The 19627-nt window shown below is 35.9% G+C and overlaps 3 protein-coding genes across 3 annotated transcripts; 1 reads left to right on the top strand and 2 right to left on the bottom strand.

The window, feature by feature from the left end:
• The first annotated feature begins 523 nt into the window (after positions 1–523).
• On the top strand, positions 524–4678 carry LOC106163728 (adhesion G protein-coupled receptor B3). Its single transcript, XM_013541396.2, has 3 exons — positions 524–643; positions 3172–3546; positions 4475–4678. Exons 1-3 carry the CDS (start codon positions 580–582, stop codon positions 4504–4506), a joined length of 471 nt encoding a protein of 156 aa, XP_013396850.1. The 5' UTR covers positions 524–579; the 3' UTR covers positions 4507–4678.
• A 952-nt stretch (positions 4679–5630) lies between these two features.
• Positions 5631–7951, bottom strand: LOC106163725 (uncharacterized). The gene is made up of 3 exons (XM_013541394.2): positions 7759–7951; positions 7095–7475; positions 5631–6524 (listed from the first exon to the last, which is right to left on the bottom strand). The coding sequence occupies exons 1-3, from the start codon at positions 7814–7816 to the stop codon at positions 6217–6219; spliced, it is 747 nt and encodes a 248-aa protein (XP_013396848.2). The 5' UTR covers positions 7817–7951; the 3' UTR covers positions 5631–6216.
• Positions 7952–12580: 4629 nt separating this feature from the next.
• Positions 12581–15632, bottom strand: LOC106163726 (uncharacterized). The gene is made up of 3 exons (XM_013541395.2): positions 15477–15632; positions 15228–15273; positions 12581–14999 (listed from the first exon to the last, which is right to left on the bottom strand). The coding sequence occupies exons 1-3, from the start codon at positions 15588–15590 to the stop codon at positions 14104–14106; spliced, it is 1056 nt and encodes a 351-aa protein (XP_013396849.2). The 5' UTR covers positions 15591–15632; the 3' UTR covers positions 12581–14103.
• Between the last annotated feature and the right edge of the window lie 3995 nt (positions 15633–19627).

Here is a 19627-nt window from a genome sequence, read left to right as displayed (position 1 = left end):
TTTCTCGACACCCTTATCTCAGTTTTTTTTTCTATATGGGACAGAAATAAACTCTACAATTCATTGGAATGATGTTGGTTTTGTTTGTATGGTATGGATCTCCCGCAGTTTTAGTCTAATGAGCGTTATTTGCAAACAAGTGGATGACCGATAGATGATATACCGGTAGGTTATGTGTGTGTGTGTGTGTGTGTGTGTGTGTGTGTGTGTGTGTGTTTACAGTATTGTACAAAATCCATGCAAAATCCATGCAAAAAATATATTTGATTAATAGAAAAATTGATAAAAAATATAAATACGGTTACAAATGTAAAGATGAAGAATAACAAATTGTCTACACTTAATATGCTCAGATGTAATCGGAAACGTGACCTTATTATTTTATTGCTTTAATTAAACAAATGGTTCATTGTTCATTTGATCCCAGGTACATAAAAACTGATACCAGAAACATTAATGTAGCCTAATGTTTATAACAACCGGACACATTACGTTATCCATATAAAAAGTGTAACTTTTTAAAGTCCAGAATAGATAACTCATTGACGACGGTGAAGAGAAATCCCTGATACCAAAGCAATGGAATTTTGCCGTTGTTTACTTTCCCTTATTGCATTACTAGCACTTGTCAGAGGAGAACCAGGTGAGTAATTTTAATTCCATATGGTATAATGTTCCTGTGTATACTTCTGTTGTACGAATAAAATTGGGGGGGGGGAGGCACTTTTAATTGGTATTAGCATATCATTGATTATTCATTTAAATCGTGTGAACAATACTTCAGGATTCACGAAACTTCAAATATCTCCGTTATGCTTGTTTTAAGGAGGTCCTCTCATATTAGCATTTTTTGCGATCTGCGCAGATTTCGCGCATAAGTAGTTTTTTTGCGATAGCGGCTAATTATGAAAATATAACACGCAATAAAATACAAAATTCATCCTTTTAAGAAATCTGTATGAAATATTTGATGTTATTTTGGTCGAATCGCTACGAATATGTCAACAATGCGTTGCGTATCAGTGAACGCTTGGTCTTTTACGACGTAAAGTACCCACTTGCGACTTTGTTTACAAATGCCGCAATGTAAGAAATTACGTGAAGACGGGATGGAAAAGAGCGTTTTAGTAAGGCTTGTATAGCAGTGACAAGATCTTATCTCACGGAAAGTAGTCACAATGGTTTGAATTTTGACCACAAAGTGTATTGTGGTGATTTGTCACATGGTTACGATGTGTGCAACAAGACATTGTCTTCTTCAGCATTGGTTTCCGATCACCCAGGGCCAAGTTACCATGATTTGTATGCTGAAAACAATTCTCTTCTTTCACAATAAGTTAAAATAATTAGACGCATGGCGTTTTGTTGTTGATTTAAGTATGTTGTTGAACAATATGACCTGCAAACAGTGCGATTTTCAGCTCTCCAGGAAAGATGCAACAGGTGTGCACCCGCCTGGCGTGCTGCGACGTCATTCTTGTAATGGTTTTGTTAAAGTGCAAATGGACAAAACCATAAAACACACAACAGAGGACCAAGGGTTTTTATGCAGATACATGTAATACTTTTTTGATGCTAGGAAAATAAACAGTATATTTTAGAAGATAAAGTGTACTTTATTCCAACTTTATCCTAATTTACCCAATCATAAACAAGAGATCTAGCTGATCGACTTTAGTTTGTAAATTTATTACTTCACAGAAATTATTCCGCCCATAATGCATTAGAAGATAGTCTTGAGTTACAAAACTTAGTTAATTTTTGCAATGATGAAAGTGAAGAAAATCCTTTTTTTCTGATTTTTTTATTTTATCCCAGTCAACTGACTCAATCCTGTGTGAAACCTTTACCAAATTCTGTAGAAAACCTTGTTTGTAAAAAAATAATTTCTCCATGTGTAGGAAAAAAGATAAAGGTGTCGGAGTTAACATATCAGAATTAGTAATTGCTCTTCAAAGAGAAAGTCTAGATGGTCTTTATTTTCTTCTCAGTGAAATCAATCCAAACACAAAAAAACCACGAGTAACAAAATGCATAAAAGTAATAAAAAATTGTATGATTTTTTAAATTTTAAAATTAATATGCATATTTATATGCTATTGATATGTATTTGATTGCATGTTGTAAACATAATATGAAACAGAAATAAACTGATAATCAAAGATGTCTGTAGATGAATATTTTTGTCACCATCTTCAATATGTACTGTATAGAGAAGAAATATGACTAACTTACCATAGTAAGAAATTGATACATTGTTAATATACAAATGAAACAATTTATCCAGTTATCTCACCATAAAGTGCATATTTTAGTGCTGAGTAAGAAAAATAAAGAAACAAAAGAAATAAAAATAAAAAGGAATAAGAAAATAAGTCACATGAGATTGATATAATATGCTTTTGGTCAATCTGCCTAGCCTATGAAAAATCCAATATGGCGGCATTCCATGAGGCATACTGAAATCCAACTGATACTTTCAACATTTGATTATCTATTTATTATGAATGGGATATGCAAATTTAATGAAATTTGGTTAACTGATGCAGAGAAGTATAAATATAATTTTCATGGAAACATAATAAGTGTATGAGTTAAAAACCTAATGATACAAATATATTTATCTTAATTTGCTAGGACATTTCCATTGATTCCTATGTAAATTTGATAAAAAATCGATGTTCAAGCAGCCCTGGCTCAAAAACAAGCGTGGTGTGGTACATATTTTTTTGTAAATTTCTTTGAGGTCTACCAAGGTCTATAACATATCCACATAAAATTAAAATCGCTAGGGCAGAATTTTTTATTTTTGCATTTTTCAGCAAAATTAAGGGCATTTTGGCAAAATCCCCATATAACGCAATGTAATAAACGTAGCGTTTTTCGGGACGCCACCTCTCGAAAACGAGCGTGGAGACCCCCAATTTTTTTTTCATATTTTTTACTCATATTGTAAGAAGATTTTGTCTTACAATTTTAATCAAAATCGCTAGGGCAGAAATATGAAATCTGAAATATGAGAGGGCGTCCTTAAATAACAAATAAATGATCCCTGCTAAAGTAGCCATCCATGTACGTGTAAAATCTTTTAGATATCCAATTTACAGGATAAGTTGTCCAGGACATTTTCTAAGTTGTACATGTGCGTATATCAATGCAATATCACTTCAGTTGGGATTTGCGATCCTCACCGGCTAATACCGCAATTTCTGCGGGACAGTTCCAACCGATGCTTGTTTCACCAATGCGAATACCAAGGCACAAGGTACCTGCGCTCTCGTGCCGTAGAGTGTCCCCCGTGTTATCTGGTACCTCACCACTACGGTCATAGAATCCCAGATAACCATTACCCGTGCCAGGTCCGTAATTGCTTAGCTATATGTGACCGGTCGCGGCCCGGCTCGTGGACGGAGTGGAGCCATTGGGGGAGGTGTAGCGTCACGTGCGGTGAGGGGACCACGTGGCGAGTGCGCCATTGTGTGGGTGGGTCGGCCCTTGACTGCCCTGGAAACCTTAGGGAGAGAAGGCGTTGCTACAAGGGAGATTGTAAGTTTGTCTTTTTTTCGCCTCTTTTTAATGCGAGGGTGATTTGGATTTGTGCTTTTGCTATGATACCTAAGTTTCGAGCCCCTGTTACACCGAGCTTGCAACCGCTTGGAGACAGTTTACCAGAATTCTCCAAGCGAACGCCCGCCCGGTATAAAACTAGTACCTATAGCTTTTCAGGATGCCCGACCACCTGTATTACATTCATGTTTTACATGGGATGGACTTTCTTATGACTTCTTGTACCCCTGGTAGTTATATTTGTATATCTCTTTGATTTATACAAAGCTCCGTGGTAAACGATAAATCGCATAACCTTTTGCATTTATGTTTGTTTGAAACTCAGCGTCTGTTTATTAGGACTAACGATGATGATGATGATGATGATGACGCTATATATACTGACAGTCAATGAAAACGAATCAGAAAACTTTCTTGTACTTTTTAACCGAGAATCGATTCCAACCATATAAACGAGTACAAATGCACTTGTTTGGTCATAAGAGAGTAACCTTGTTTGACTGAATAATGGGTCATATTCCCCACCTAATGTTCCAAAGGAACTTAAAATATTATTTGATAAATTAATGATGCGTTTCCATTGACTGTCAGTATAATTTTCCGCTTTTTAACATAGTACGTTGTAGTACTTGTACCAACTTACGTGAAGAGTCACAGTTATGCTTTTTTAGTTTAGTCCAGTGCTTTATTATTCCCCTGATATTCTTTGCTCCAGTATTTTATAATAATAATAATAATAATAATAATAATAATAATAATAATAATAATAACAACAACAATTATTATTATTATTATTATTATTATTATTATTATTATTACATGTAAGAACGCAATTTTTTAGATTGAAAATGATAGAGAAGAAAAATGATGTAATGAATTTTAATGAACATGTTTCGATCAATTTCAGGTAATGAACTTGTGGATAAAGACTTTGATTAGGGCCATAAGTCGTTTTGGAATGTGGCCGAAGTCCGGATCAGTGTCCAAATACAGGAACACGAATGGAAATTACAACTGTAAAGACTCAAAATGCCTTTTTTAAATATGATCCTGGTTTCTCAAACAACCTGTAATTCTAAAAATAATAAAAAGAATAAAGGTGTTTACATTACGTGTAATTCTTTAAAAGGGTGTTATCACTTTCCTCGTGTTACAAAAGTGCACTCCAAAATATATTTGACATTTACAAACAAAAATAAAGTTTTTAGGATATCATTATTTCAAATACAGCGTTGTTGATATAAAGAAATGAATGAACTTATGTAAATTTGACACTAATACATAAATAATAAAATACTTATGTGTTTTGTAAATCACACAATTTAACTGCGTATTAAATGGTATTCTAAAGATATTTCGTAAATTCTATAAACAAATAAGCTAAAAGTTATTACGAATGTTGACTATATATGTTTGTGTGTGTCCAAGCGTACCACGTCCTGATATTAACCCTTAGTGTTACGGAGACTGCGTATATTTCCTGATTATGACCAAAATGGCGCATTAATTTAGCCGTCTCAATAATAACCAAACCCTTTATGCAGAGCTTCAGGAAAGATACATTGGAGGTCACGTTCCTGGGCGATAAGAGCATTTAAATATACCTAATGTACATTTGGTATGTACATGTGTATTAAGTTTGAAGCTACATTGCAACTCAAACACCTCGTTCAGATAAACGAAGCAATTATTTTCTTTTTTTAAGCATCGATCTCAACTCTTTGCTGCAAATTGGCTGAGAAATTAACGTCTGAATTATAAAAGATCTGCGCTTAAAACATAACTGTGTGTAAACGGACCTAAAACTATATGTGTGTGTGTGTGTGTGTGTGTGTGTGTGTGTGTGTGTGCGAAAATGCCCACCGCATTGTATAATGAAAAGAAAACGCAACGAGGCTGGTACCACTATCGCACTTACTGCTGACCAAATCATCAATTTGTGTGTATCATTTTATTGAACATAAAAGAATATTAGCCCTTTTGCCCTAATTTCATACAATAGAAAGAAAGAAGAATATGTAAATAGATAGATAGATAGATAGATATTATCAAAAAGATATATAAACTGTACATTTAATTTTATTACATAGTAAAAACATTTGAGTAGACTATTTACATTTTTGCCCTGGTTTCAGTGTAGGAATGTTAACTTAAACAGTCTTTCATCCTTGCTGTACCACAATATTCATCTCATATACATTAATAGATAATTTATTTACATGGATATTTATATGAAATATACATGAAACTGAATGATACGTTAAGACTGCAGAAAACCCACCGATACGGCAAATTCAATATTACTTTCATAATTTATTTATACTTAATACATCTGTGAAAACGACCACAAAATCTAAACTGCTGGAGTACCTTACACTCTTCTTCAAACACAGATTGTGCAGAAAAGGTTGCTAAATAATACTTACACTTTGTGCAATTCAAACTGCGATTATTTATCCAAATCATATTTTTTCTCACCGGTGAATATCAGCACAGAATCTTACTGACAAGCCGATACGGCTCTCCCTTTTAAATTTTTCATAAATTATTTAACCGATATAGTTAGGGTATAATACTGATTTAGATATGTGTATAACCTGTACAAAAAGCGTTCTGAATATCTTATTTACAGTTTCATTTGGTAGTTTGTTATTGAAAACTGGATGTGGTTGACCCAACAACAGTAAGATTGTCAGTGGGTGTGACGTCACTGTTGGTAGTCGACGTGTCGTCACTTCCGGTCGCTTCACCACTGCCTTCGGTGGGAGCAAAAGAAGGAGCTTGCGTAGACTCAGCAATGGATGTGGCGGAGGTTCTTGTAGTCTCTTTTTGTGTGGTGGTTGTGGACAGTGTTGTGTCTACGTCACTCGCTTGCGAGTCTGATGTGACGAATGACGTTGCATGGTCGTCTTCTTGTAGCATGATGTCAAAATCCTTAACAACCGTCTCTCCAAAGCCTGTAACACGAGATATGATATCAGTTGTTATGAAATAGTGACCCTATAAAATCTAAATGAGACGGCCATGGTATAATTCCAACTCGATAGAGCAGACATGAGATGATAACATGACAGGTAAAAGAAACGATTGGACTTGCAAAATGGGTACGTTGTTAGATAAGTTGGGGATAAGAACTAACAATACATCTGGATCTGTATTTAAGATTCACAGGTTCATGTGCAGTTACAAATTTCGTGAGAGGAAAATTGGAGCAAATAAAGTCTCACTTGAAAGACTTTTATTCCGCTACTTAAAAAAAATATTTATCTATATTATTTATTTATTTATTTATTTATTATTATTATTATATTTTTTAATTTTTTATTTTTTTATTTATTTATTTTATTTATTTATTTATTTTATTTATTTATTTTTTTTTTTTGCTGCTATGCCAACAACAATCCAATGAATACGTTCCTCAAATGTCTGTCAGTGACTATGAATTGAGTGGACAATGAATAAAAAGCATACACCCTTATCCGAACACGAACCTAACTAAAAAAGGCTAAACACGTGAATCAACTTACATGGATGCATATTACACAAACGGCTCTCCACCAGGAGTCCCGGACAGCTCTGTCCTCCCAGACACACCCGTGTGCGCCTCTGGGTACCGACCCCACAGTCCCTCGTGCACTGCCCCCAGTTACTCCACCTACTCCACGCCTGTACCCCTCGTATACATCTCGACGCCAGTGTTGGGTTGTAGAGTACGCAAGGGTTACTGTGGCTTGGGAACCGTCGTATGGCACCAAAGGACCGCGGGACGACGTAGGGCTGTTCGCAGTACATCTTGCCGCTCATCCTCTGGTAGGGCGTGCCCAGGTACTCGCACCTGTAGTATACGCAGGGGTTCATGTCGTCGGGTATGAACTGACCCAGTCTACCGCTTCTGTCGCATTGACGAACTGAAATTGAAGCAGTTGAATTAAGTCAGAGAATAGATATAGTAAAAAATAATTACAGGTCAGGTAATAAACTGAAGGCAACAATCGATTTTCATTATGTTATATATTATATATTTTCTTATCATTACTTATTCATTCATTATTATAATTATGAATTTATCATTTTTTCTTGTCAGTGTGAATGTTATGATTTCCCTCTCTCCAAAATAAACACATTTTAGCTTCATAAAATTTTACACACAACTTTAAACCTCAATAAAAAAATGTAAATCCCACTACTTACCGGGTACTGTCAAAGCGCTTTGCAGAGCTGTGAGAAGAATAGCTGATGTCAGAAACATGATCGTTGTGTAGTATGTCTTTTAAAATCGAATACTTTTTTAATTTTCTTCTTTCTTTATACTGCTCCCCTGAATAAGCTCCTGAACTTTCCGTGTTCTTCAGTGAAGAAATAGCCCCAATGACCGGTGTTGGATGAAGCGTGGACTTATATACAGTAAATTACGACGGGGGTGGCCGCGAACTATGACTAAGTCACATTTTATGTCTTCCGTTTACCACGTGCCACAAGTCATAATGTAGGTTTTTAATAGCTGCGGTGGCCTCGCCGTAAATCTTCTAAGGGGGCATAGCTAAGGACTTAACCAGATGGTTTTAATATCAAAATGAAGCAAGATCCCGGTGAGGTGAACGTGCACACCCCGGAACACAATCATATACCACGAGGTGGTGGGGGGGGAGGGGGAAGGAGGAGGAAGCTTATTGTAGAGAGGATAGGTGTGCTTCATATGGTAATTAAAGGTTAACTAACACTTTTAATGACCCCCTGTATATTCTTTTTCTCTTTTCATTTCAAAAGGAGGGTCAATATAGTTGGATACAAGAGCAGCGCTCTTGCCATGTACAATGGAACTGTGACTTCTATCGCCTCAGGCATGCGGAATACCCCAATTAAAACTCGTCTCTGTAAAACAAGTGCGAGATAAATTTATCTAAAATACCAACCCACTTTTACCCCCCCCCCCCCCTTCCTCACTGCCTCTCTTCCTTGACACCCTAAATAATGTTCAAAGTTGATGTTTATTTACATCTGTTGACTTCCTTTCAGGATAAACTGTGTTGGCTTTTTGATATTCCCAAACGAATTTCATTTTGAATAATTCTTGTGCGTAATTGATGCATTCTTCAATGTGTGGTATTTGTATCTTGCTTAGAAAACTGGTTTTATGTGCACACCTATATTTTTCAGTAACAAATACTCTCTCACAAAATTACCTTAATCATGCACCCATTTTGCAATATTTTAAATATTTAAATATATATTAAAAGACCTTTCATGCATAGATAAATGTTGTACAATGTCCGCTTTTAATCAACCTCACATGGCAGTTAACTGCGTTTTGATTACTGGGAAATTTGGAAAATATCTAAATATATTTGTTGTGACTATTAAGAAAAGAAATAAGTTACAATAAATTGCCGTTCATTTAAATTGATGAAGGAAGTAACTGCTTTCATACAAACCACTCGCAATAACTCATTGTAAAGCATCATATATTTTTCTCAACTTTGAATACAATGCTCAACACATGCTGCCGTTGTTCTTCGAAAATAGGTTTCTAAAAGAAGAAACAGAAGAAAGAAAGGCGGCATCAGTATCTAAATATGCAACAAACTCTTTTTTGTGAAACAAGCACCGTTTATAAAACTCATTTACAGAAATCTTAAGAGGCGAAGGACTTCCCCCCCCCCAATCACACACACACACACACACACACACACACACACACACACACCTTTGCTATATAATGACAGGTTCAAGAAAATGTGTGTATAAATCGAGAAAAATATATAACTCTATACAGTATATATATATAGAAGGAAGTGTCATGTACTCAGACTTACAAAAAGAACCATGGGCACTTCCCAAATACATGCATTCTCACTTCAGTAAGAGGCGCGCGGGGGGATATTTTTGCTTAAAAACAAACGCCCCCCCCCCCCCCCCCCCCCCCCCCCCCCCCCAATTCCTAAAATCATCGAATCGTATCCAAGGTTAAGGTATGTTCATTTAAATAAAACGATATCTGGTACATGTAACTAAGAAACATTCTCAGAGATAGGTATGTGAACTATGTATAACCGCGAGGGGCGAGGAGGCCACCCCTTCCCCGTAACACCCATTCATGTCATATTTTTCCTCATTCTTTTAATTACAACTTGTCTTAAATTCCGGATCTGTCAATCTGTCAGTCGGAGATTACAAGCGAGACAAAAAAATGCCTCTAGATATAAGGACGAGCCTTGGCATATGTAAAACATTCGGGGGAGTTATTTGGTTTTGATTGTCCTTAATTAGGGTCCTGTGGAACCGTATAGACATTGAAGGATTCAGACGGTTAGATAAATGGCTTAAGGTAAATGACAACAAATTCCGAATGTAGATTTTACATAATACTTGAAAGTTCGAGATTAATGATTTTTTGCTAATCGCAGTGCCAAACATTCAGAACACAACCCATTTTCCTTCAAATATTTAATATAAACTTTTCTATAACTAGCATCAAACCATAGATTAGCTTTAATGATTCCGTTTAAATTTATTGAGTAATTGCGGTAGTGCATTTATTTGTCAATTTTATGTTTACCTCCTCCTCGTCCATGCAAATATAAGCTGACAATAAAAACCCATCACCAGTGTCATACAAGGAAGCACCCACAGTTTCCTACAGCGAAATAATTTCATCATCTTGTGCACCGTACTTTCTAGATGTAAGAGATCCGCTGAATTACTGTAAATGTCTGTTATTTAATTGCATCCTTAATACAGCTTTTACATGTGAGACACAATATTGAAAATGAGGAAATAGATGAACCACGGGCCAATAAACATCATGTATTGTTGTCTTTGCAATGCTTAAAATCTACCGACCCAAAATGTTAAAGTTAATGAACATATACTGGAATACCCACCTTTGATTTATTCCGCGTAGAAGAAATAACTATTACGGAGAAAAACTTTACTCCTGCGCCCCCCCCCCCCCCCCCAAAAAAAAAAAAAATAAATAATAAATGAATAAATAAATCAAATAGATAAATAATAATAATAATTTTGTATTGTTAAGAAAAATGATCAGATTCCATTCTTCGCAAGTGATCAGAATGAATTTAAATCAATTGAATGAAAGTCGGGAAGTTGTTCGCAAGTGTAAGTATAATTTTGTTAGGAATACATTTGTTCGAGCATTCTATTCCACATTATGCAAGAATGGAAAATATTATCAACGTCAAAGAGAGTTCAGATTTATTGGCTGATTTCATGATCAAAAAGTACATTTTCGTGTTGCTGATAACAGTTGCAAGCTGGAAATTGTGAAACTTTTCAAATATGACGTTATAGCATATAGATTTAAGCTGTTTACTTTTAAAAGGATTGAGCATGTGCCTAATGTTGAATGTTTAAATTTATAAAATACAATGAAAAAAATTAGGATCAAAAGATATCGTAAATAACTTGGGCAAACACGTCAGCACTAAATAGGAACGGGTAGAAAACGCTTTGTTTCTAGGAAAACTAGAGTATGGTGAAGTTATACACAGTGTTATGTAGCTCTGAACCAAGACTGTTTATATTTCCTTTCACAACCTATTATGAAGGTCTTTATTGCCCTAAAAGATCATGAAATATTTTTCAAAATGAGTGCTTCCTTAAACTTGCCATGGAATTGGTTGGAAATTTAAAGCCTGTCTGTAGCTCTTAATCTATAGTACAGACCTTTCGCCATAAATTGAAGAAACTGAAAAAAACATGCCACGAATAGTAGCCCTTCCTTACGGTTGACAATATTCAACATTTGTTAGTCACAAAACATTTGAATGTCGACAAAGTAGTGCAATTATAGCCATTATCTTTATCAAAATAGCCTACAACATCTTTAAATAGCCCATGCCAACGTTAATAGGTCACAATTCAGATTTAAATCCCAGTGTGGTACAACTTGAACGTTCTGCTATCAGACTGTTGTCCTAGCCGCCTTCTAAAAATAAGAGTTGCTTTGAGGGAGAGTTGCTTTTTTGTCGAAATGAAGGTATGTTTTTTTTTAACATCATATCATCATATGGAAAACACTTCATGCATAAAGATTGAAAATATATGTAAATGAAGACTAACAACACACGAGTGTGCCATGACGGGTTTTGAAAATACTTTTCTACGATTTATAGTTTATCTTATTTATTGATTTATTTTTAGTTTATTTATAATCGGTTAAGATGAAGATCGAAACTCATTTTAATTAGAATTACAAGCCTCAGAGAGCACATGAAATATACAATCGAAATTTACTTTGACTGTCTGATCAAAATGACAATCTGAGAACGTGACATCAGTTTTGACGATATCCTTAATATCAATGGCCTTTGTGGTCGTACATCCCTCACCGACAACGGTTATTCGAATTCTTCCACCTTAAAATAACATTATGATAAAATCCTTAAGTCACGTTGCGTAATATACTATACATTAAACTTTGAGACATAAAAATACTAAAAATAGAACCACTGACTAATAAGAGGCACTGAGACTTTTCCTGTGTTTTTTTAATATTAAACCTGAAACGGCAAAACACCCACAAATAGTCGACAATTAGTACAGATTTATATCTGTATGTATGTTTAAACACGCGACTTTATAGACTACAGATAAACACATTGTCTGATAGCTGGAATGCCGTTGAAAGATGTTTAGACGGAAGTGTTAATGTTTTAGTTATTAAATGCCATTTATATACCCAAACTGCAACCGATTTCTTAAAATTTTGAAAATAATGGCAATAATAACATTAACCGTGATTTTTTTGTCTCCGAAGCAAATAACTTATAAATTTTGATATGCAATTTTGAATCTCAGCAAGTTTTTTTCGGTAGATGCTAACGAATACTGAAAATGACAAGTGATTTTAAAGAAAAGATATCAGATTTAAAGCATAGTTATATTAATCACTAGGTTAGTTATTTGGGTGACTCTCAAATGTTATTTTCCCCAGCGTGTTACACTAATTTCATTCTTTTCAATACCAAGCATTTCACCGTTGTTCATAGAATAAGTCATCAATTTTCAACTATGTAATCAAAGTTTAATCTTCTATTATCTGATTTTTATCTTTCTTTCTTTTCTGTTCGTTGTCATATTCCCATCATTCATGAACAGTCCGAGAAAATACAATTGTTTTTTTTTTTAGTTTACCTCAATAACCTCAAGACATCCTATTCACTTGAGATGTGAGTTCTCAGTACAACTAAGTTACACACAGCCGAAGCTCGGTGTTTTACACCTGTCCGTCCTTAAATAAGAACATTTTTGTGGCGACTGTTTTGCAATTAAACACAAATCTAAACCAGTTGATGAGATGCATACCTTAAAACAAAACCACAAGCCCAAGCAGCAGTTGATTATACGACTAATTCATTCGAACGAAAAAATGCAGAAATGTATTAACTGAATGCCATTATACATGTATTAAATGTATTCAAATGTCAAATGTGTAGATCAACTGAAACAGCTTCATTGTGTAACAACCCCATCCCCAAATACCCGCACCATCTCAAGAATGAAATAATCGCCATATCGAATTAAAGCCCATGTATGTATGGTCATCGGATTACACCAAATAAAATGCGTCAGATTCCGAATTTGGCCACGCGACTGCTGGGGAACAGTCTTTAAAATGTATTATAAACGTCAGGCGGTATTTTCTGAGTCTATGTATTCCAAAACAAAGAATCCCGGTTATAAAATGTGTAAACTAAACATGACTTAAAGATACCCAGGTGCAAATTCCGTGTCGTTTACCAGTATTCTGGAAGCGTCACTGCAAGTACACACAATGGACAATAGAAGTGCCACCCCCTGAATCAGATTAATCAAATAATAATCAAGTAATCAATAATCAAAGTAGGCAGATCTTGAGTAATCATAATGCCTGGTCTACATTTTTTGTGTGAAATTTGACGTTAATAAAATGATACCAGGAGTATATCATTCCACAGTCATTTATCTCCCCCAAAGTATTGGTCCAGTAGTGGCGACACTTCTATTGTCCATTGTGTGTACAAGGAAGAAAGAGGCAAGGGTCTGCAAATTACACTTGGTCACCCCATAATGAAGTACATTACGAATATCTCTTGCCCAATCGACATATTATCAAATGACTGTTGACTTACTCTCTAGCTGGATAGTACAGATAGACCACAACCCAACACTAAAAAATTAAGACAGACCCTTCAGCTGCTAGAGCGTGCATTACCAATTGTGAACTGCACCGTATTTATAATATAATAGTATGTATACCAGCATATCAGTATCATCCAGTATGATACTCCAGTTTCTGACTTTTTAAAAAATCCCCGCACGCTCTTTTTATGGTAGAGCTCCGAGCCCATATAATTAGCACTTGGCCTGGCTCATTTAACATATGCTGTTCATTTCTATTCCACAGCCTTTAAAACCAAGTATAGTCTATGTATATACATTGCTGTTTGTCTGCCCCCATATCAACATGAAAATCTATGTAATATTTAAAAGCAAGGCTAATATGAAACTTAGCGCCAGTATCTTCTCAGTAAATATTTAAACGGGCTTTCTTAAAACTAGCGCGATGTGCTTTTTTGTTTTCCCGCGTTCTAGTTCTTCAAAGTTTGCAGCGATTTGTTCTAAACGAGCTCCACCATAATCGCGGTGCATGTTGAAATACAAAGTGCCTTCCCAGCTACCAAGACGTCCGGGCACTGCTAGCAAAAACAACGCACCAGGCTTCAACATACACCAGACTTGGGCCGCGGCTTCAAGGTCGCCATATGGATTGATGGGGTCTCCATACCGACCTAGGCCAGAGTGTTCCAAAGAAGAAAACGAAACGGCGAAGTCCATTCGGCGCGACGGATCGTTGGTGATTTCGTCCGCCGTATCTGACATTAACTTGAAGGACAGTTGTGGGTGGTCGAAGAAAACTGGATTGTAATCAACAGTTGTCACGTGCTTCACACCAAGATTTAATAGCATGACTTCTAGCCAAGGACTTTGACTTCCTATGACAATTCCTGTCTTGTCTTTTAATTCGTCTTGGTATCTGTAGAGGATCTTTTTGAATCTGTCGCTATCTTCTCCATACGAGCCCATTTTTATTTGATCATTATCCAATTTTAGAAGCTTTTTGATATCTTCTGATGTGAACTTTGTTTTATTGCGTTTTTTGGAGTCATCAAGGTACCGGAGATGCAACTTCAAGGTGCCATTTTGCGTGAAATCTTGAAGCATCTCTGGAGGCGGGTTTTTCAAAGGTGGCTTGAAAGTTTGTCCAGATGGATGCTTCAGCCTGAAGAATATATCCCGACAATTGAAATCTTTTCTTAGGATATGATCACCGCTTTTCTTTCGAATGGAATAGTCGCAAATTTGGCCACAGGGAGGGGTAGATTTAGTGTCATCGGCGACATCATCTGCCGTGTTCGTTCTCGTCTGCAAAACTTAAAATATAAAATATATCAATATAATATATAATATGAAATATATATTTAATTGCTTATTGCAAAAGGGGACCATTGTTGTGATCTTTTCAGAAATTGAAGGGGGCCAGGACCCCCCCCCCCCCCCGACACCCCCTAACATGAACAGTGTTTGTACAATCTTCTGTTGTGTCAGAGAGAGAGAGAGAGAGAGAGAGAGATAATATATCAGAAATCACTTATATATACCTGAATTTTCCGGATTTTTTCTGTTCGAGACTCTTGGTGCTGACGTCTAAATGAGAAAGTAAATGCAAAATACTGTTTACTCTTCAGTCCATTCACGTACAATTCAACATTCATTACAACTTAAATTACTGACTGATCAAGACGACTTTACAGGTTGACTTTGAAGACAAAGCTCTGCAAGAGTGCAGTGTTTTCTACAATCGATTCATCCTGATTACCCCCGTAAAAAAATTAGTTGATACCACCTACCTCTTTCCGATCCACTTGTGTGTTACTCCTTTTAGCCATAAAGCTAACAGCCAGTAGCAGTATGATGGTCACAAAAATGCCCTTGAGAGTGAAAGACGGCAATCTTATTTTCATGGTGTAAACGGTGTGATGTATGTAAATAAGCTCTACAGCCTTCAGGTGTAATGAATATATACTGCCTGCAATATGAAGATATTATCAATATTTCACAAGGAACGCAGTGAAATATTCATAATAACGGAACGCAGTATTTTTTTTACAGAAAGAGACGTGACCTCCATAGACGACTATGCTCTGTAATAATCTCTTAAGAGATTATAACATAAAACCAAACTTTTTAGAAAAAAAAAAACAGGGACTAAATTTGAATGTAGAAATGGATTCATTAACCATTGGTAAGTATGGGAAAATTGTTGTTTACTCCTGGAAAATTAATTTTTTTAGCCAAAACGAACAGTTATCATCCCTTTAATATGACTGCTATTACATGTATGACTGAGTATTTCTGGAGAAGACATGAACTGACAACAGCTTTAGAGAAATATACGTAAATCATCCTTTCCGAAACTTCGAGGGCTTTCAAATAAATTATGGCACTGAATAATAAAATTAAGTGCACGGATGTACAGTATACGGGTGTCTAAGGCTGTGTTCAGAATAGAAATGATCGTACTAGCAGGATCGATCTACAGTATATCATCGGGGATTCCCGCTTAAAGGCGCAGTCATTGTAATCAGCCTAATTATCTGGCATGCCCCTTCGCAAAGCAACATGAAAAACATCATGGACCACGAATTTTTCCCGACTTAAACCAAGCACAGCTTAAAAGATATGAGGGGCGTGTCAGACAATAACCTTGCGCGCGTTTTACGTCACAGGTCTTGTGTAACTACCCACGTGCTACGATTTTTCCCTTGAGGGGGGGGGGGGGGGGCAGCAAGCGGACATTTTGTACAGGAGCAATGCAAAGATGGGTGAAAACGATACGTTGTTTTTAACCGAAGACGATGTCCCCGGGGCGAAACTGCCAACACCAAAAGTAAAGGAGCATACCAACGTTGTTTTGAAACGATGTGGTTAGCCTGTCAGTGGCGAGTTGGGGAGAAAAGAGCAGCACTGATAGCAAGGTACTGTGTATACGTGAACCGGCAAAGTTTATGATAATTTCATGTTGCAAAAGCATAATTAAATCAGTTAGTTATTTTCCAAACGATATTATCTGAATAGCAGATACATAGATCAAACTAACAACAATAAAAATTTTTGATGACATTGAAAATCAAAACCTGCGGTGCACGATAGGTTGAGGAGGACACTGCCACAGCAAGTAATGCATGAATTTTGTTACATAACACCAAATGCTTGTGTCGTTGTTAACTCTGTGGTATTATTACTGCTCAAATTAATACCTGATATTATTTCTCAGGCTACCAAGTACAAATCAACTTATTTTGTGGCAATTAACCTCCATGCTCCATCATGTGTGCAGGTTGTTTATTATTATCATTATTATTATTATTATTATTTGTTCAAGCACATTTTGATAAAGTGGCTATTCTTTAACAAGAGAAAGTCAAAATTTATGCTGAAGTTTAAAAGATTAAATCATCAGTAGTATGTACAATTAAAGCTATTTGATTATGCATATTTGATTTTCAATTATCTTGATTATGATATGAGATTTCTGCCTTTTTCTCTTGCCCTCAAATCAATATATAACAAGTAAATTGATGGTGCTTTATTACAATTTTTGCTTTATACTTTCAGATGTAAAAACTGTGTAGCAGTTGGTAAAGCTGTAGAGATTGATGTAAGCATAGATCAGGGGAAATGGTATTAGAGAAGCTAGGAGGACAAGACATAGATAATGTACTAGTAGATCCATCATCACAGCAAGGGTAGATGGTGTGATCTTGTCCCTGAAGCTGTGCCACAGGTTTTCAACTGGTTGAGTCCTTACTAAGACAAGCTGCTGCGGTGTGAATCGCAATATGTACATTCAGGTTATACGTGGCAGATTTATGACAAAAGAGACCTTCAAAATATACTTCAAAGAAGTTATTCTTGCGTCTACGCCTCATCAAAAGTACACAGTTACAGTAACTAGAACATTGTCTGCAAATAGTGAGGCAGTGAAGGCTGCAAGGTGCCATTGTTTTTCAGTATTAAGGATGACAGTATCTGTTATTTATTTATTTATTTTTTATTATTATTCATTTTTAATGGGAGGGAGACTCACTTTGTTCTTTCTATGCCCATTCAGTGAAGGGTTGGTGGCAATATATGGTAAACCTGTCATGCCTGTATGTAGAATTTCTCTTGCTCAAATTTCTACATTTATTGAGTGCTTTATGAAGTTTCCTAGCTGACTGATTAATGAGGTTACTTGTAGAAATATCTTGCCTACACACATTTTGTGATATTTTTACTACTTTATACATATGATTATTCACATTTCATCAGTGGTGTGTGAAAGGTACTTGGTGTTTGCATTTTAGAACAGTAGATCTGTGTACCAGCAGGGTTATATTGCAGTAATATCTGTTAATGTTTCTAAAAATAAGCTTCATGTTTGATAATTAATTGGTTTGAAATAAATAAATAAATAAATAAATAAATAAATAAATAACCCAAATAAATTCAATTCATTTTATATTTCACATAATCTGTTTTTATTATTTCTTCTAAGCATTTAATCATAACATCTCCCATCATTATACTGTTATTGTGTTATAACATTGAAAGTTTCCAAGTTTTATTAACAGGTTGATGCTAACGTATTACAAATAAATATAAGCGTCAAAGCATATTTCCTTACTCAAGTGTAGCAAACGTACCACTGGCATAATACCGGTAAAGATACAGGTAAAGATGACAGCATTGATAACTGGGTTTACAGCGCTGTTAGTGCAGCATGGTTAGTGTCAGATTGTTATCTGATAAAGTTCGCTACTAGTACATGTACCTGGGAACAAAAGGTCTGGCACTTGACAATCAAGTTGATAAAATCACAAAACGCCTGTAGAAAATATAGCATACCTGCCCAACATTGATTTGTTCGGATTCTTGACTAAGGGGTGCGTTACTGGTGTCAAGGACAAAGACTTAAACTTAAGGGTTTGGCACTGTACATTCCTCTCGATTTCTGCCCAAATCTAAAAAAGCCTCAGTTGCTTAACTTTCGCCAAATTCCCAATATCTACAGGTTGTGTTGTTTAATGCTTGGGGTCTTTTCTCTGGCGGTGGTTAAAGGGGACACCTGTGCGGTCTGTCAACGCACCAAGACCCACTTTTGCCAGTGCCACATTTTCCATTGCCGTAAATATCAAATTTGTGAATAGAATGAGGAATAATGACAGTTATGAAAAATGTTTGGAAGTACCTGTCGCCTTCGCCACAGTATCCATATGGGCTGTGCTGCCCCACCACCACAGGCGACACCTTGCGGAGCAAGCGTGCGTAATCCAGGGTGCAACTGAAAATAAACTTATCGCGCGACCTTATTCAGCTGAAGACGTCTGAAACTTTTTTACAGGCTAATATGCATGTGGAGGAAAGTAACGTAACTTCTATCAGACTTGAATTCGTAGATATTCCTATAAAACCGTTTTGTGCTTATTATATATATTGAAAATAACTATCCACTTGTATACTGTGTAGCACGAAATGTTGTAATACTGTATGATACTGCTGCAACATACACGGTCTGCAGCTATGAGAAGATACTCCAACTTTAATAACCTCAATTTATACAAATAGCACTACTACTGCAATATATACAGGGTCTGCCGCTGTAAAAAGGTACTCGAACTTTAATAACCTCTGTTCAAACGAGTAAAATCACATAACACCATTCAACCTGCTTTAAAGATAAACACAGATTCAAGATACTATATAAAACAAATCATGGGACAAACACGAGCCGATTTATTATTTCCCATCTATTCAAACCGTTTTACGGACTTTAATGTCTTCATTATAGCGTCCATGTATTTAAATGACAATTCAGAAATAAATAAATGATCTCCTTCTGTACCCCTGGGTTAGGTGGACCCACTTATTCTTCCATTACTTGATTATTATTATCTTTTTTATCAGAGCGCCTTTTTCAAGACTAAGACGCCATGCACTCCAACCCTCGTGCGTTCGA

Source organism: Lingula anatina, chromosome 5 (genome assembly GCF_051362555.1).
Source record: "Lingula anatina isolate TDL-2025a chromosome 5, LinAna3.0, whole genome shotgun sequence".
Lineage (NCBI taxonomy): Eukaryota > Metazoa > Brachiopoda > Lingulata > Lingulida > Lingulidae > Lingula > Lingula anatina.
The sequence above is the reverse complement of the archived record's forward strand: the minus strand, read 5'-3'. Positions and strand labels throughout refer to the sequence as shown.

Coding starts and splice junctions, on each gene's coding strand:
- LOC106163728 (XM_013541396.2), top strand. CDS start 580: ATGGAATTTTGCCGTTGTTTACTTTCCCTTATTGCATTACTAGCACTT. Junction 644..3,171: donor ACTTGTCAGAGGAGAACCAG/GTGAGTAATTTT, acceptor ATATCACTTCAG/TTGGGATTTGCGATCCTCAC. Junction 3,547..4,474: donor GCGTTGCTACAAGGGAGATT/GTAAGTTTGTCT, acceptor GATCAATTTCAG/GTAATGAACTTGTGGATAAA.
- LOC106163725 (XM_013541394.2), bottom strand. CDS start 7,816: ATGTTTCTGACATCAGCTATTCTTCTCACAGCTCTGCAAAGCGCTTTG. Junction 7,476..7,758: donor AAGCGCTTTGACAGTACCCG/GTAAGTAGTGGG, acceptor CTTCAATTTCAG/TTCGTCAATGCGACAGAAGC. Junction 6,525..7,094: donor TTTGTGTAATATGCATCCAT/GTAAGTTGATTC, acceptor CTCGTGTTACAG/GCTTTGGAGAGACGGTTGTT.
- LOC106163726 (XM_013541395.2), bottom strand. CDS start 15,590: ATGAAAATAAGATTGCCGTCTTTCACTCTCAAGGGCATTTTTGTGACC. Junction 15,274..15,476: donor CACAAGTGGATCGGAAAGAG/GTAGGTGGTATC, acceptor TTTCTCATTTAG/ACGTCAGCACCAAGAGTCTC. Junction 15,000..15,227: donor AAAAAATCCGGAAAATTCAG/GTATATATAAGT, acceptor TTATATTTTAAG/TTTTGCAGACGAGAACGAAC.